Source organism: Ovis aries, chromosome 3, assembly GCF_016772045.2.
Source record: "Ovis aries strain OAR_USU_Benz2616 breed Rambouillet chromosome 3, ARS-UI_Ramb_v3.0, whole genome shotgun sequence".
Classification (NCBI taxonomy): domain Eukaryota; kingdom Metazoa; phylum Chordata; class Mammalia; order Artiodactyla; family Bovidae; genus Ovis; species Ovis aries.
The window spans coordinates 157040815-157059726 of record NC_056056.1 but is presented as its reverse complement, the minus strand read 5'-3'; the positions used below and the strand labels follow the sequence as shown (position 1 = coordinate 157059726).

Sequence of the window (18912 nt, the reverse complement as noted above, 5' to 3'; positions counted from 1 at the left end):
GTTTTGTTTCCAATGTTTTATTTTTAGAGCCACATTGCTTTTAGGCCAAAGGATGGTCATTTTCCATTTCTGGTAGGGCAAATTTCCTTTTTAATTTGTTTTTAAAAAGCAAGTTGATTTAAAGAAAAATACGCTAGCACGAGTAAGAAGGAACCTAGCAAAGGTGGGACGGTTTTACCGGCGCCAGGGAGAGAAGCCTTGGTGTGGGCCATCTGTCCCATCCGCCTCTGTCAGTATGCCATGTTCTTCCGGTCACCATTGTAAGTACAGTGAGGGGTCCCCAAGGGTTTGAAAATAAGATTGCTCACTGAGATTTAACCATAAACACACAGAAGAAGAATGCCTATGATAAATGGACGACAAGTATTCAAATCTAGAGAAAGACTGATGTGGGAGGTGATTTGGGTGTATGTATCCTGGATGAGCCTTGAGGCCTAAAACAAAGAGAAGAAAACATTGGCAGGTGTCTGTCCAAATACCGACTGAGGTGGAGAGTCTTAGCCAACAGATGGCCAAGAAATTTAGTTCCACTGGTAGGGCCACGTTTAGTGAGGATGTGCCCAAAGAGCCTCTGCCATACAGCACAGAGTTTACCTTTATTCTGATTGCATGTTCACTGCATAACCTTCTAACTACGATCTGCCTCCCCGTGTAGGCATGCTGCCAGAAAAAGAATGAGCCTGACATTGGTGCTTGAAGAACACCAGTCCTGTTTCTCCATTTAAACATCAACTGGCATTTCTGAAGTTTGTAGGTCAGTCATGAGAGCTTGGTTAAGGTGAGCCCAACCCTGATAATGAGTCTGTTCTTTGTATGTTGATTAAACCAGTTTCTGAACTTGAGAAAAAAAGCCAGACTCTGGTACATCACCAAGATAATAAGTGTCACTCTGTAAGGAAGGCCTCTTGGAAGCCAGCCCACGGACCTTGACTAGCAGGCCACCCGAATGTCACTATGGCCTTTCCCTGCTGGAATGCCACTCAGCCTGGCCTTGAGAACTGTGAGTTGTAGAAATCAGAACACCAGAAGCCTCCTGTATTTCTTCTGTTAAGAGCCCTTACGGGTCAGCCTGACTCATGTTAGAAGAGACCAGAGTCTAGTCCTGCCATTACATTACTTAAGAACAAAGTTTGTAGCAGATGATCTCAGGATAGTTAAGATTCCAGGCTGTAGGATCTTTGAGACTCAAGTCTGCCCAAACTAGGTAATGGAGAGAAGTGCGGCACATACTACAGGTGGCAGAGAGAGGCTATTTTTTTTTAATATTAATACAAAATGACTTTCCTCCTAGAGAATGGGTGGTAGGTGAGTGGGAGATATGCCCTCTTGTACTCATATTGTTAGAATGATTAGTTTTGAGGTAGAAGGCTCTTAAGTTATGCCTGAGGGCAGATGCCACCAGTAGGCCCTCTCTGAGGGTCCTCTTCCTACTGAGATCAGAAAGTAAACAGAAAGGACTCCAACAAGGCCTTTGGCTAAAGAGCCTAATAAATGTCCCCCTATCCACATACTGCCACTTAAATACTGTGTTCACAGGCGCTCTCAGATGCTCACCCCAGGTTATTCTTGGTTTTATATTAAATTGTATGTCTGAATACAACCTCACAGGGAAAGGCTACCAGCAACATCAGGTGATGTTTATTATCCTGGTGATTGCCCAGGGTCTAGACCTTAGCCTTTCAAGTTTAGAAAGCTGGCCACCATCAGAAAGTCTACAAATAATAAATGCTGGAGAGGGTGTGGAAAAAGGGGAATCTGCCTACATTGTGCTTGTGGGAAAGCAAACTGGTATAGTCACTATGGAGAACAGTTCTTCAAAAAAAAAAAAAAAAAGGCCTACCATATGATCCAGCAATCCCACTCCCGGGCATATACACAGAGATGAAAACTCTAGTTTGAAAAGATACATGCATCCCAGTGATCATAGCAGCACTACTTACAATAGCCCAGACATGGAAATAACCCAAGTGCCCGTCAACAGATGCATGGATAAAGAAGATGTGTATATATATTGATATATACAATAGACTACCATAGCAAAGAATAAAATATTGCCATTGTGGCAACATGGATGAACCTAGGGGATATCATTCTAAGTGAAGTCAGAGAAAAAAAAAAATTAAATGACTTATATGTAGAATCTAAAAATATAATATAAATGAATCTATTTATAAAACAGAAACAGACATAGAAAACAAACTTACTAAAGGGAAAACAGGTGAGGGGATAAATTAGAAGTATCAGATTAACAGATACACACTACTTTGTATAAAATAGATAAACAAGGGACTATATATATTCAATAGCTTAGAATAACCTATAATGGAATAGAGTCTGAAAAAAATATATATATTTAAAATTTACATATGTATATATAAAAGAATCTAAGAAAGTTGATATATGTATAACTGAATCACTGCTGTACACTTAAAACTAAAACTAATGCAATATTGTAAATCATCTACACTTCAATAAAAAGCTAAAATCAAAAAAGTGCCTACTTTGCTTCATTTAAGTCACATAAGAGTACCATCTGTAGTTAAAGGCAAGAGGCTATCCTGATATTGCTATTGCTGGAGATTTGGGGTATTGAAAAAAGGGTCAAAATTAGTTTTGGGTATTTTAAAAAGCAGCATTAGGTCACCTAGAAAAGATGGTTACCCAGGAACCCTGGGTAAGGGGTTCTAGAAAATTAAAGTTTTATTAGAGACTTTATTTATTAAAGACTCTAGAAGGTTAAAGTTTTATTCTCAAAGCTGCTTACTGCCCATGCTAAGAAAACTTCCTTTGAGCCTGCATTTCTCTTTATCATTCATTCTGTCCTCCCTTGGGTGAAATCTTGGTAGAGAAATCCATTTTTGCTTCCTCAATTTCTTCCCCTTTTCTTCCTTAATCTCTTGCCAGTATGTCTAGTACCCTCACAATCTGACCTCCTAAAATTCTCCAAACTCATTCCAGTTGACCCTTCTTCAGCACAGATACTACACTTGTGACCATTTTCTTTATCCTTCACACCGCATGCCCTTCTTCTTGAATTCTCCTCTTTTTCTGGGGTAGGGGTGACGGTAGGTTGGCGGGGGGCTCCTACACCACTGCATACTCCCAAGTTTCCTGGGGTAGGGGTGACGGTAGGTTGGTGGGGGGCTCCTGCACCACTGCACACTCCCAAGTTCTCCTGTTGTGTCTGGGCTTCCATGACACGTGGCACAGCCCTCACATTCCTTGGTAGATCCTGGAAGAGACTCTTCAGGAGTCAATAAATGTTACCTTAGTTTCTCTGCCAAGGCAGCACTTCCCCATCTGTCATCCTCAGCTATACTGCTGTCCCCAGTAGGCAAGAAATCATAGTCATTTTCTATGCTACCTTCTTACCCTGATTCTTGTCGATGAGAAAATCCACAAGGCACTGTAGGACTTCTAAATTTTGTAGTATTTTAGTTGTATTTCATCATTGGTAGAAAGCTAATTAAAACCTCACCTTTACTAAGATCAAATTAAGCCTGCTGCTGCTGCTAAGTTGCTTCAGTCGTGTCCGACTCTGTGTGACCCCGTAGACAGCAGCCTACCAGGTTCCCCCAGCCCTGGGGTTCTCCAAGCAAGAACATTGGAGTGGCTTGCCATTTCCTTCTCCAGTGCATGAAAGTGAAAAGTGAAAGTGAAGTCGTTCAGTCATGTCAGACTCTTAGAGATCCCATGGACTGCAGCCTACCAGACTCCTCTGTCCATGGGATTTTCCAGGCAAGAGTACTGGAGTGGGTTGCCATTGCCTTCTCCCCAAATTAAGCCTACTTATACTCTTGCCTGGAAAATCCCATGGGCAGAGGAGCCTGGTAGGTGCAGTCCATGGGGTGGCGAAGAGTCGGACACGACTGAGCAACTTGACTTTCACTTTTCACTTTCATGTATTGGAGAAGGAAATGGCAACCTACTCCAGTGTTCTTGCCTGGAGAATCCCAGGGACGGGGGAGCCTGGTGGGCTGCCATCTATGGGGTCACAGAGAGTTGGACACAACTGAAGTGACTTAGCAGCAGCAGCAGCATTATAAAAACTGCTATTTTAAATTTATTTTTGCCATCATTCATTTATACATACAGAAATTTGCATCACCAACTGAACTACCAGTAAGCTCGGTAATATCTTTAAATTCACTAATTCATACTTTAGCAGTTTACTATTCAGTCTACTCAGTGAGTTCCTTTATTTCAATCACCTATTTTTCACCACTGCAAATTTCCATTTGGTTCTTTTACAAATCCACCTCTTCTTTACCTTATGGTTCTATTTGTAAATGTTTAAAGTTTCTCTCAACCTGCCCTATTAGGTTTTCTTTGGGGCGGGTGAGGATAGAGGGAAGGCTCTGTTATCCTTTCTCATGCTAGGTTTAAAGGTAAGATAGAGGCTTCTCTTCAGTAGGGTTGTTTACTGTGTGCCCTAGGGTATCAACAGTGATTTTAAAATGTGCCTTTACTGGGGCACACTATGGGTTCCTCCAGTTCTAGAACTCATTTTAGTTCTAGAACACACTTTAGGTGAATTTCCTGGCTTAGGATCCCCAGGCTCCAGGAGCGGTGTGCGACTTAACCTCACTCTTTCTCCATGTGGGAGGCCTGCACAGGGCCTCCTCACAGAACCTCAGTTTCATCAGGTCCTTGCCATCATCCATGTGCTGCGGGAAGGCTGTTTCCACTTGAGCAGGAAGCTTAAGAAGAACCCCTTAGACCATTTCTTCTAACACTGTGGCCAAGAGCCCAGCGTCCTCCACCCGACTTATCTTTGCCAGGCTTCCCTAGTGAATGCAACATCTCCCCTGTAAAAGAGCTGTCTGCGAGGACTATTGAAGGGCACACTGATCAGATGCCATTGGCAATAACTGGAGACTGCAGCTAACCTCTAGAATGGGGTTCCTTCATGTACAGGAGACGCAGTACTGAAATAAAGTCACAAACGGTGTTTAGGTAAAAATGAAGCCACCTGTGGAGATCTTTCCTTATAAGCTGATCAACTAAACACAACTCCAGGCACCGAGTTGTTAGGAAAGGGTTTTGTGCCCCAGCTCCAATCTCAGCCAGGTTGGGGGACACTTCAGAGCTCACCATCATCCTTCAAGCACCATCTTGCCCCAGGCATGAAATCACGTGTAAGGTTGCTTTATCCCAAGACTGGTGCTCAGGGAGAAGAAGAAACATTTTCTCTGGAGGGAAAGGGCTGCTTCTCCTCTCTCCCATTTCATTCTACAGTTTCTACCTGACAGGGGCTGCCTGGTTTGGCAACAAAGGGAGAGAACGTGTCACGTGGCAGTAAGACAGGAGGGCTCTCCTGAGTCTGCTGCTGAGGCTGAGCACAAACACACCACAGAGTGAGGGGTGAAGGGGGCCACAGGAGAACATCTGAAGTCAAAACAACGAAATATCAGCACAATATACGAGAGAGCTGCAGAGGACACGGTGCAGCTGAAGAAGCAGAAGGGATGAGGATTCCAGTACACCTCAGCCAGGATGGGGTGAGGCCACTGAGGAGCCTGTGATTCCCGGAGCTGGATGTGGGGCAGCAGCAGGGCCAGGACCTAGGGTCTCACTCAGGTCAGACTGCATCGGGGAAGCAGTGCGAGAGGAGCTGGAGCACTCGGCCCTCTGAACGAAGAGTTTCCCAAGGAGACAAGCTGTGTACTTGGAGAGCATTTCTCTTCTCCGGCCGACGCTTTCCGTATTGATCGGACAGGGTCTGCTGAAAGAGATGGCTGCTGGGAAGTTGGGGAGGGAGTGTTGGGGAGGGGAGGGGGCCCTGACTTAGCCACGGCACAGGGTCTGGTGCAGAGGATTCCTCAGGTCAGAGCGGGGACAACAGGGGAGGAAAGAAAAGCCAGGAAGGAAGAGAAGCTGAAGGACCGCTGAAGGCCAGAGGCTCTTTTCACAACCACTGATGCTAAAGTGGGCGGGGTGGGGGGGGGGCAGGCAGTGAAGCCGGTTGGTAAATCCTCCATCCACCTTGCCATCTCCAGGCACTTAGTTCTCTCACCTCTTGGGTGGGGAACATGAAGGCATCCTTGTGGGAGGCTGGGCTGCCTGGGGTCCTAGCCTGGGTGCAGCACCACCCACATGGTGGGCAGAGGGGGGGCTCTGAAGAAACTCCTTAGCTTCTCAGAGCCCCTCTTTTTGACTTGTGCATCTGGAATAATGCTAGTGCAGGCCTCAAAGGTCCTGCAGAGATAAACAAGATCCTTCCTGAACCATTTTCCTCATTAGACACAAAATGCCTCTCTCCCCACCAAAAGTGTTGTACCTTTTGCAGAGTCTGTTCCCACAAGACCACATCTGAATCAGCAGCAGAGTGTCAAAAGTAAGTCTATGTCAGGCCTCAAGTTGTAACCCTGCCTTAAAGCCAACAGTTCTTCTTGGGAGGAACTTCTCTTTGCCATTTGGATGGTACAGACAGGGTCTTACAAGGAGGAGGCAGGAACCAGGGGATTAATGGGTTCTGAATATTTGCATATAAAAGGCAGCCTCCCATCTACTGTGGCCCAGCAGTAACTGGGTAGATGGGAATAGGAGAAGGCCTCTCTGCATGCTGAGCAGGCCCCTGAGACTGAAGAGGTGGAAAAGCCCTCCCAAGTTTGGAAACATTCATCGGCAGGGATCTATGGTGACCGGGTAGGTGGGGGGTGACCTGGAGGGGCTCTTTGTTGTGCTTAGAACCAGGCAACTGGCCCTGGGAGGAGGCCCATCCCAGGCTTACTGCTGAGAGCCAAGCCACAGGTGCCCCTGTCTGGCTCTGAACCCCCAAAGGTTCTGCTTCTGTCCCCTGCCCGGTGCACGGGGACTGCATTCAGGCAGAGTACCCTAAGATGTGGGAACAGTGACAGCTGGGCCCAGAACACTGTCACTTTGTCCCCTGTGGGTTTGTGTGTCAGCAGGTCCGAGGCTATGGACTGGGGAGAGCTCACCACCCCTGCCAGAGAGTGAAAACACCCACCAGGCCTCGTCCACTTCTCTGCCCCTGGCACTGGCTTCCTGGTTTTCTCAAGGTGGTGTGTGTTTATTTTAGTTCAAATTCCACATAGCAACATATCAGTAGGAGGGGGCAGAGCAGACCATTTTCTTCTCCACTGTCTCTGGCAAGCCCTTTAGAATGACCTGATGTTCTAACTAAGGGTCCACGCAGTTCTGCATCACTGGCCACATCAGTGGCACTGAGGAAGGAGAGATGGGCCCGGCAGTGGGCGGTTCAGAGGCTGTCAAGGGCAGAATGGTGGGCTGACATCCATGTTCCCAGATCAGAATATGCTCAACATTGAGAACGAAGCAAAAATGCAGATTTTCTCTAGTCTTCAACGCAAGATCACTCACCAGTTTGTTCTTAAAACCTGTAACTGCTATGAGGGTGGGGCCAGGGATGGAGTGAATGAAGCGGAAACCTTCCTTTTCACACTTGAGGCATAGTTTTTCTTTTTTTGAAACATTTTTAATATTTGGCTGCGCTGGGTCTTCACTGCTGCACACGGGCTTTCTCCAGTTGCAGCGAGCGGGGCTACTCTAGCTGCGGGCTGCGGGCTTCTCATTGCGGTGGCTTCTCTCTTTGCGGAGTTGTGGCACCACCGGCTTAGTTGCTCCACGGCATGTGGAATCTTCCTGGACCAGGGATCGAACCCATGTCCCCTGCATTGGCAGGCAGATGCTTATCCACTCTACCACTAGGCAAGTCCTGAGGCACAGGTCTTCAAACGAAATGGCACTGGGAAAAGCTCAGGCAGCTCACAGAAAGATTTCATCAGAAGGACCTCTGTCTTCTGCCAAAGTAGGTTTCACATTATCAAGGTGTATAGGACCTGCACTAGCATCCTGGTGTCAGTGATGGTGGGTGTTTCACTCTTAACTTTCCACTGATTAACCTCTTCCTTATCAAGGCACACAGTTTACTGAGCTGAGGAGAGCACGGAGGTGAAGAACACTTAAGGTGTGACCGTCAAGAAGGCGTCTTCTCTCATTAGGAAGATGTTGTATGGAATTTACAGTGTGTTGGTATTTACAGATTTAGTACCCCTTAATAAGCCCCTCGAATGTCACGGCAGAGGGCTGAGGGTCATCAGATGCAAGTCACCTTGATGAAGTTTCCACAAAGAGAATTTGGGAAATGAAAAGTGAAGTCACTCAGTCATGTCCAACTCTTTGTGACCCTGGGCAAACAAAACAAAACAAACCAAAATCCTTGCCAGGTCTTATCTGGGCACTTGGAATGTGAATCCATGCCACATTTTCATGTGTGGTTGACTGTTCTTTGGCCCTAAGTCCACTCAGCTTTGCCCACAGCTTTCTCCTTTAGCAATTTTGACAATTTTTATTCCTTTCTAGCAGATTACTAAGCATCTTCTTTGCGTGATTACATACTTGCCTCCATTTTGAATATTCTTTCCAGGAGACCCACCACTATACCCCAGCCTTACAGAGGGATATTTTGCTTCAGAAAATCCCTTCTGGGCCTTTCTCAGAGCACCGTTTCCAACGTTTGCAGGATGTTTAGGCCTCATGAGAATCTTACCAGAATTAGTATAGACAGTGACAGGTCGTGCAGCCCAGCCTTCATGAATTCCAACCACCCCACCTGAGAATGTGGACTGGGTGTATTTCTTATCAACAGCTCATTCCATGACTCCACAAATGATGCACAGAAATGCCAGCGCTGCCTCACTTCAGGGCATAACCCAGTAAAAAGGAAAAGAGCCACTGCACTCATATTCTGGCCTGCTCACAAAGCCTCCTTTTAATTTTCTGATTCCTTTGTCGAGATAGTTCAAAACAGCCAAAGGACTTAATAAGAAACACTGGGGTCAGGAAGGTCATACAGCTCATTTTTACCCCACCTCTGCCAGAGAAGATATTGCCAGGGTTAGAACTTTGCAAACATATCTTTCTCTTAATTACCTTTTCCCTCACAATGCACCCTAGAAGGAGAGATGCTATTTAAATTTTTGTAAAGGATGTCATCAGAGGAAAACAATGCTGGCAGTTTGTCAAGAATGGCTGTCACAAAGAGAAGAGAAAGAAAAATCCTACACATAACACAGACAAAAGCTATATCATCAAATGGCAAAACCTAAAAGCCCTTCCTGTTACAGGGCTAATGCCCTGCCTCCTTCTGACCTGCTGAATTTCTAGACAAACTGGGCAAACACAGCAAAACTCAAAATGAAACAGGCCATTCAAAATGTCAGAAGCAGCAGCACCGTGCTGGGCTGTTGCTCTGCTGCCCTTCCTCTCTCCGGTAGCCCACCCTGGGGCTGCATCTCCCGTTTCCACTTTCTATCAAACGACTGGCCGGCCTGGTGAGCTTCCTCAGGTGTGGACCCAGGCACCCTCCATTCCAGCTACTCACGTGATTACACGGGCAGATCTGTGGTCCTGGCCTACATCTGGGGAGAAATGACTCCTCCCGGCTGAGGAACACCTGGAGCCACGGGCAGGCAATGATAGCAGGTCTGTCTTCATCACAGAAATTATGACTTAGGCTAAAACTCACCAGGACAGCTTCCAATCCTATTTCTCTTTGGCATGAAAAGATGGAATACGTCCCAGTCAGGAGGGCACCATCAGGAAGCGCACCACTGTGGCTTTTGGGACTAAGCTCTCCACGGGCCTCCCAATGAGACACCCTAAGCCTCCACGTGAACATGACTCCCTCCTTCCAAAGCTCACAGTTACATGCAAGGACATCACATGCAGGAAAGATCAACATCATTTTACATAATGCCTAAGTTGTGGGTTTGAAATAAACTAAGATTGTATGATTTCCCAATATGGCTTAAATTACTAAGGAGCACAGAGAGGGGTAGGGCAGCAATCCACACGTCATATTTTCACGATCAGACTGGCCAGAATGTTTTCTGATTATGGATTAGAATGAACAAGTTACACAGATTCCATTTCGTTATCACAGACTGTCTTCCTCCCTGTAATCTTCACATTCATTTATCTCGTGAGTGCCTGAGGTCTGACATGACCTGCACCATCCACCTCTCACATAGAGATTACCCCACACTAAGCCCAGGCAGTCATACCGACTGCTGGGTTCATTGAAAATCACCCTGTCCCCCCTCCCCAATGTCACCCCAGCCTGCATTGCCTGGCAGATTCTCTGTTACGCCTCACATTTAAGTTCAGACATCCCTCCTCGTGGGAAGCTTTCTTGCCTGGCCCTTGTGCCATCCCTCTGCTGCTGCTGCTGCTAAGTCACTTCAGTCGTGTCCGACTCTGTGTGATCCCATCGATGGAAGCCCACCAGGCTCCCCCGTCCCTGGGATTCTCCAGGCAAGAACACCGGAGTGGGTTGCCATTTCCTTCTCCAATGTATGAAAGTGAAAAGTGAAAGTGAAGTAGCTCAGTCGTGTCCAACTCTTTGTGACCCCATGGACTGCAGCCCACCAGACTCCTCCATCCATGCCTTATGCTTTTGTAACCTCTAGACTTTAAACTCCAAGAGATCTGTTTTCTTCACAAATTCTTCCCCAGTGTCTAGCAGGCCATGGCTTACAAAATAGGTCTTCAATATTTTCCAATCGAATGAATCTGAATGGGAATTATTTGGCAAAGAAGATACGCTCCCCCATAAGGTCTCATAAGGTTTTAAGATTTCAAAAACCAACCAGAATTTTTCTGATCTCCAGCCAGGTATTCCATCTCTTAGCAATAAAACTGTGCCCATTTAATAACTTTTTCTTTCACCCATTCCTTTATCTGATACAGAATTCTTTCTTAGGTGTTGGTTTGCCATTTTCCCTGAAAGGCAAATTCACAGGCTTTTTCTTTCCTGCCCTTTTGTTCCACAGAGATCTGTGTAAGCCCTGCTCTGTAGGTAACAGAGCTCATGAAGCTAGGAACTGGCTCTGACCTGGCATGCACCTGCCCAGTGACAGCACTGCCCACAGGTACCACTCCCTGGAGGGCAGATTTGTTGCCATGGAGATAGGAGCTGGTAAGCAAAACCAAGCCAGCTTGGAGAGATTTTAAAAAATACTGGGTACCTTTTGACTCATACCTATCAGATGGCTTTGCAAAGCTTCACAAAAATAATTACAGTAGGGAAAAAACAGGAGAATGTTGCTAACAAGTAGGATACAGATTAAAACTAAAAGCTCAACAGGAAAAAAATGTATTCAAATTCAAATAAAATAATCTTACTTCCTGTACCACCAATTTCTTTCCACCTGGGAAAAATTATACCAAACAACTCTTAGAAAGAGAGAGAATGTCTAGCTTTCTAACTCCTGAAGGAGTTTTTTGTTGTTGTTGTGAAATATATGAAACACATAAAAATAGCAAAAAATAAAGAATAACAACAACAAATACCCAGTAGTGCTTATTATATACCAGGCAATTCACTTTATATATTCATACAGGCATTAGGTCAGGGCCTCCCCTCTGGCGCTGGTGGTAAAGAACCCGCTTGCCAGTGCAGGAGATCTAAGAGACTTGGGTTTGATCCCTGGGTTAGGAAGGTCCCCTGGAGGAGGAATTGGCAACCCACTCCAGTATTCTTGCCTGGAGAATCCCATGGACAGAGGTGCCTGGCAGGCTACAGTCCACAGGGTCGCAAAGAGTTGGACACGACTGAAGCAACTTAGCAGGCGTGCAAGCTTAAGGTTAGGACTACTGGAACTTCCACTTGACAGATGAAGAATCTGAGACATGGAGAGGTTAAGACACTTCCCCAAGGGGGTCTAGAAGGGGCAGAACCAGGATTTAACCTCAGGTTAAATGACTAGATTCACACTATTAACCACTGGACTATGCTACCTCTCACAGCTGGCATACAAACAAATGTATATAGCAAATGAAGCGTCTACAAGTAACACGAGCAGTCACGTACCTGCCACGTAGCTAGAGAAACAAAACATTCTCAGTAAACGTCTCGGAAGCTCTCTGTGGACTCCTCCTCAAGCACGGATCTCCGTAACCATTAACTGAATTTTGTGTTAACACTCTTTGTAATTTTAATATCTGCATCCCTAAGTGATTCATTTTCTACTTTATGTAAATAGAATAATAACACGTGAATTCTTATATGACTGGGTTATTAAATTCAACATTGTGTCTTTGAGATTCTTCCCTGTTAAAGATCACAGCTTTGGTTCATTCACATCTGGGGGCTGTGAATTATTCTGTTCTTTGTCTATCCTCTGGTTGGCCATGCAGGCTGCTTCCAATTTTTATCAAAAAAACAACTGTATGGATAGCTTTCTGTATGAACTGAATTATACTAGCACCAGAAAAAAAAAAAAAACAAACACACCAAACACCTGGGTTGTTTGTTAAAACACAGATACCTGGGTCCTACCATTGGAGTTTTATTTGATAGATCTGGGTTTGAGCCTGAAATTTTGTATTTCTAACAGGTTCTCAGATGTTGCTGATGCCATGTGGCCTAGAGACTACTCTTTAAGAACCACTGCTCCAGGGCACAGACAGGAGTGGAGCTTCTGGTTTCCAGAATATGCACACGCCCAGCTGTCTTCAGCGTCTATGTACAAATTCACAAATCCGTCTGCCTTTGTCCTCCATGTTTTTAATTATTTCTACTCCTCTGTTGAAGTGCTTTTCATCTATTTATTGGCCATTAATTTTCTTCTGTGTGATGACTAGCTCTTGCTCATTTTTATTGGGTTATTTGTGTTGTCCTTCTTGATCTGTGAGAGTTCATTATATTTTATGGGTATGAATCTCTCTTTGGTTATATAAGCTACAAGGATCTTCTCCCAGTTCCTGCCTTGTCATTTTATTCCTTTTATGTTGCCTTTTGAAGAACAAAAGTTGGTGATTTTAATGTAGTCAAGGATATCAATCTTACCTTGTCTATGCTTTCTGTGTCTTGTTTAAGACATCCTTTTCTACTATAACTATGGCTGAGCACACACGCCCACATCCGAATTATTACTGTTTTCTATTATTAAGATTATTTATTTGCCAGGTCCCCTCATTTCTTATCAGTTTGATGGGAAATGTATCTACTTTGTCAGTTTTTCTCTTTTTCCTTGGCCACACCATGCTGCATGTGGGATCTCAGTTCCCTGACGGGATCAAGCCCACACCCCCTGCACTGGCACTGGAAGAGCAGTCTTAACTGCTGAACCACAAGCAAAGTCCCTGTTAGAGTTTTGGGGTGTTTTTTTCTTTTTGCTTTTTTTTTTTGAGAAATTATGTTTTGTGGTAAAATACACATAACATAAAAATCAACATTTTTACCACTTTAAAGTGTGTAGTTCTGCGGCATTAAGTACGTTCACATTTTACACCGCCACCATTTATCTCCAGAACTTTTTCCTGTTCTCAAACGAAACACTCTAACTGCTAAACACCAACTCCCCATCCCCGCCCCGTGAACCCCTGGCAACCAGCAACAGCCATTCCACTTTCTGTCTCTCTGTATTTGAGACATTTGACATGTACTTGTCTCTAGGTACCTTATGTAAGTGGAGTCACACAATATTTGTCTGTCTGTGACTGGCTTATTTCACTGAGCATAATGCCTATCCATTCTGTAACATGTGTGAAAATTTCATTTCTTTTTAAGACCGATGAATAGTCCATCGTATCATATAACCACAATCTGTGTCCCTCATTCGTCAATGGACACTTCAGTGGCTTCCACCTTTTTGTTACTGTGAATAATGCTGCTATGAACATGCAGTACAAGTATCTGCTAGACTCCCTGCTTTCGTTTTTAGGGGTATATACCCAGGGGTGGAATTGGTGGATATAACTGTATGTTTAATTTTTTGAGGCATCTCCATACCGTTGTCCACAGAAGCTGTACCATTTTACAGTCTCACCAGTAATGTACAGGAAGTTTCCATTGCTTCACATTTTCACCAATACTTCTTATTTTCTCTTTGTTTGTTTTTAAATAGCCAGCCTAATGGATGTGAAGTAGTATGTCACTGTGGTTTGATTTGCATTTCCACAATGTGTTACTTGTTTTAAAGAAACAAATTTTGGCTTTATCGTTGTTTTTTTTTTTGTTGTTGTATATTTGTTCTTTTGTTATCTTTAACTTTTCTTTCCATTACTTTTCATGGGTTTATTCTGCTTTTTCATTCTTAATCTAGATGCTGTTGTTGAAATAAGGATCACAAAACTGAATTTTTAAATTAGGACAGTTGTTTACTAATAGCCTGTACCCAGGAAAAGGACACACAGTCCACAAGCAGACAGCACCATTCTCGCAGTTCCTTAGAACCCTGAAGTTATAAGAACTCTTTTGTACATGTTTGTGTAAGTCATGGGCAGAACTAGCTCAATAGTACAAATCAACCCTCTAGGTCTTCCTCTGAGAAACACTACCCTTCTCTATGGTTAGAGACCTCTTTTTCTGTGATCAGGATCCTGGAACTTATGGGCAGGGTTCTTGTGATCAGGGGAACTGGGAGGTTGGGAAGGTTGGAAACGTGATTTTATGATATGGAAGAAATATAGTCATTTTTGGTGGGTCAAGGATGTATAGAGTTTTTACCTATGCGTAGCTCCTTAAATTAGGGGGACAAAGGCTCGAAATTCAGCCTTTGAAGTCTTAATATGTAGTATTCTTATTATTCAAACCCCAGTAATTTCTAATTTTTATTATAATTTTTGATTTGTAAGTTTTTTAACAGATAAACTTTTTAATAAAGAAGTTAATTTTCTTTCAATCCTATATAAAACAGTAGCAATTTAAAACTTTATTTCTGAAAGTAAAATATTCACATATGAACAAGTAACTGCAAAATTCATACTTCCAGGAAATCCAAAAAGACAAAAGGTGTTAACAGTGATTTGTAAGTTGTTTAGAAGTTTGTTTTTTAATTCAATGTGGGCTTTCTTTCCCTTGACTAGTTTGAAAATTATACTTTCTGTTCTTCTATTCATTTTCTTACTATTAAACACATTTAAAGTTAAACACTTATAATCTCTTTTCAAGTAGAACTATAACATACTTTAGCTGACTACTATACCCACTGGCCAATTCATTATGCTCTTTTTATTCAGTATACTTTTTAACCTCACATTAGACATTCATATTGCTGTTTTATATAGTTAATGCATGTCTAAATATACCCACCTATTTACTCAATAGCTTACTAATCTATTTTACATCTCCATCTTCCATCTGGGGTTGTTTCCTTTTCTCATCTGAGGACATTCTTTAGAGTTTCTTCAGAGGAGGCTGGGTGGCAGTAAAATTTCTCAGTGTTTTTCTGCCTCAACAGGCTTTTACTTCCTCTTTTTTTGGTATTTTTAGTATATATAAAAAATCCAAAAAACTGGATCTTCTTTTCTTAGCTAGCTGAAGATATTACTCCATTGTCTTGACGTCTCTGTTGTTTTTGAAAGGTAAGCTATCAGTGTAAATGCTATTCTTAAATATCTATTTCATCTTTCTTTCTGACTGCTTTTAGTATATTTTTTTTAGTTCTTCAGTTTCATTATGAAATATCTACTTAAAATTTTCTCTTTATTTCTTCTGCTTCAGATCTGTTGGACTTTCTGCATCTTAGGTTTAATATCATTCAACATTTCTGGATTGGAACTTGGTTTTTTTCTTCCCATTTTCTATAGTATTTCCTTTTGCACTTGTGTTTACAGCATCTTTAGGTCATCCTCCTGGTCTCAGTCTAATTTCATACTTTCTCTCTCTTTGTCTCTCCGAGCCATATTCTGGATTCTTCAGATCAGTTTTTCAGTTCATCAGTGCGCTCTTCAACTGTCTCCAGTCTGTTAAATCCACTGAGTTTTTAGTTCCTATTTTTATATTTTTCATCTCTAGAAGTTCCATTTTCTTATTTAAAAAATCTTTGCAATCATTTTATAGTCTCTTGTCCTTATTCATGTTTTCAATGCTTTTAAAAACATTTATGAAACATGTTAAAGTATTTATTTATATATTTTGGCTGATAAACCCAATAATGAAGTATTTACAGGTCCAACTCTGATATCTGTTGTTTCTGCTGGTTTTTACTCATGGTGACTTATTTCCTTGTGTTCTGAGTGAAAGATGTCTTTCTCTAGAGGGGATTTCTTTTTATTTCTGAGTTACCTAGGGTTGTTTAGAATATTAACAGTGCCATAATATTATTTGGAATCCCTACTTTAAGGTTTCTCTCCTTTCCCAATGTTCTTGAAAGAAACTGTTCTCCAACAGATGGAAATCAATACTGGGAACATCTGCTATCCTTCTTACCAGGAGGATCACAAATTGGGTTATTCCCATTTTCAGAATATGAAGGAAGACTGTGAGGAAGACATACTGCTGAAATATCTCACAAAGAGTATTCTTTACTACTTGTATCTAGGTTTAATTTAAGGAGGATTTTTATTTGGCTGTGAAAGTAGGGAGTTCCCTAATTGCCTAGTGGTTATGATTCTGGGCTTTCACTGCTATGGCCCAGTCAGGGAACTGAGATCCCATGAGCCAAGCAGCATAGCCAAAAAAAGGAAAGAAAGAAATGTAGCCAAAAATCACAGGAAAAGAAACTTGTGTTTACCAGGGGCATAAATTGGGAGATTGGGACTGACATATACACAGTACTATATATGAAATAAACAGCTAATAAGAACCTGCTATATAGCATAGGGAACTCTACTCAACACCCTGTAATACCTATATGGGAACAGAATCTAAAAAAGAACAGTGGGTATATGTATTATACGTATAATTGATTGACTTTGCTGTATACCTGAAACTAACAAAACAGTATAAATCAATTATATGCCAATAAAAATGTAAAAATAAAATGATTACTCCCAAAACACAAAAAAAGAAATGTAGTCCCTTTTGCAATTTAGTTACTAAACCATCTATCAGCTCATAAATGGTGAATCATAAATGATGAAAATTGCACGATTATCTATTTTATTCACATCACGAAACACCACTTGATTAACAACCCTCCAATCATGGAAATGCACAAACCTGTGAGGGTCATCTGGATCACAGTTAGGGAGAAACTGAGTGATTGCTTCCGCCACTTCTTCATTTGATAACACATCCCAGAGTCCATCAGTGGCCAAGATCAGCACATCATCTGCTCCATGCTCGTATTTGGAGAGATCATAGACTCTTACCTGAAAAGAACAGGAATACCCTACTTAAGAAGTTAGGAGCATATTATTCCCCTTAACAGACTGGCTTCTGATTTCCCTTCCCTTTTCTTGCCCAGCCCAGTGTTTCTTAAGTGTGCACCGCTTTGTGGCCAGGGGTAGCCTCCTTTGGCGACTTGCCGTGTAGACATTTGGGGCACCAAACACAACTGTAAATGACCCCAAGAAATTAATAGTTGCCAAGGAAGAAGTTAACTGAAAACGTAATGTCCGACACGTGGCTGGAACAATGACACAGATACGGCGGTAGCTAGCAGAGCAGCAGGAAGCTTGCTGCTTTCCTTTCTTCGTACATCCATCCCACAGACATTTATTAAGGGTCTGCTCTGTGCCAGATGCTCTAAGTATAAACAGCAGAATTCCCTGCTTCTGAGCTCTCAGTCTGTGAGAGAGATAAGTAAGGCCAGTCTAGGCTCCGTAGAAGCTGCTCTGCATGTATTGGTTTAGGTCTGCGGAGACACATTTTATTTCATGTCCTCACTTGATACCTTTTGGCTTGCCTTCTCTGAGATTCCTGGAGCTGGACTTGTCTCATGTAAGCATGGAGTTCTGATGCTGCACTTAGGTCTGAGGAGCCTCAATGTAGCCTAAATTACAAAGGACACATGCCAAGTGTGTGTCTTAGCAAACTTGAAGTCTTTCCTTATCTCTGGTACCTGAAAGGACTTGGCTATTTCAACATCCCCCTTGATTCTTGGAAAAGAACAGAGTGACCTTAGCAAAACTAACCCTAATGAAAATCAAGCCTTACTTCTGTTAGGCCACCCTAACTGGTGCTAATGTTCACCCTACTTGGGTGGCACAGAAGGAGAAGAGTTGGGGATTTCATTGCAATGCCCTACTGATTTGACAGAATCAGCCCAGTCTGCACCCCCTCATGAACTGAGGACAAAGACACATCAATTTCATCAGTCTGCCAAGTCCTTCAACCTCATTTCATTATCCTGTTTTCTAAAAACAAGTCTAAGTGACAGCTGCAGGCCAGGGGAGGGCGGAGGATGGCATGTAGGCAGCTATCTCCGTGTCCCATCACAGAGTCACTGTCCTGTCATCTCAGATCTCGAGACCATACAATTCTAAGAGGCCTGCAGAATGTTCACATCCACATCTGTAAAAGCCAAGCCTCCTATATTTCAGGAAGGTTTGCCCAGGCCAGTGACACCCTGCTACAGGATGAACAGCCTACACCCAACAGCAGAAAACAACAAAATGCCCACACCTGCCCCAAAGTTTTTGGAGAAATGAGCTCAAATGGAAAATAGCCTGTGTGGCTGGTGAATAAGACAGCAACAATTTAGCTAATGGTACATACAGCAAGAACCTCGCTCGGGAGCATGGGGTGGGGGAAGAGCACTCATGGGAAGACTGGACTGGCTTTTAACATCTTCCTTTCAAAAGGCACACTCACTTCGAGGTAAGTTTATATTCTGGAGAACACACTGTGCCTTCTGGGGCCAAATTAAAGACAACAGGAGCGGGGATCTTAAATTTACAGCAAACTGGAAAGCCCCAGATGCCAGAATTCCAGCCTCAGGCCACTGAGCCCATGTGGTTCGATTTTCCCTCTGTAGCAGCAAGCAGACTCCCTCTGCTTAATCTTCTGTGGTTCCCGGGTGTCTTGGAACAGTGCTTCTGAAAAGTTAATGCACACAGCCATCAGCCAGGATCCTGATGAACGCAGCCTCTAACTCAGCGCTGGGGTAGGGCCTGCGAGCATGCACTTCTAATTCGTTCCAGTGTGATGCCGGTGCTGCTGGTCGCTGGACCACTTGGAATACTAAGGCCACCAAG

General features: G+C 43.3%; 1 protein-coding gene across 2 annotated transcripts in view; it reads right to left on the bottom strand.

Moving 5' to 3' along the window:
* Nucleotides 1-18912, bottom strand: part of PPM1H (protein phosphatase, Mg2+/Mn2+ dependent 1H) — a 295463-nt gene that overhangs the window by 5358 nt on the left and 271193 nt on the right. For both annotated transcript variants that reach the window (XR_003588833.2, XM_027967492.2), the window contains exon 9: nt 16934-17085. Coding sequence is in view for 1 of the 2 variants with exons in the window: in XM_027967492.2 (XP_027823293.1) it covers nt 16934-17085 (152 nt within the window). In the remaining variant the exon portion in view is untranslated. The remainder of the gene's footprint in view (nt 1-16933; nt 17086-18912) is intronic.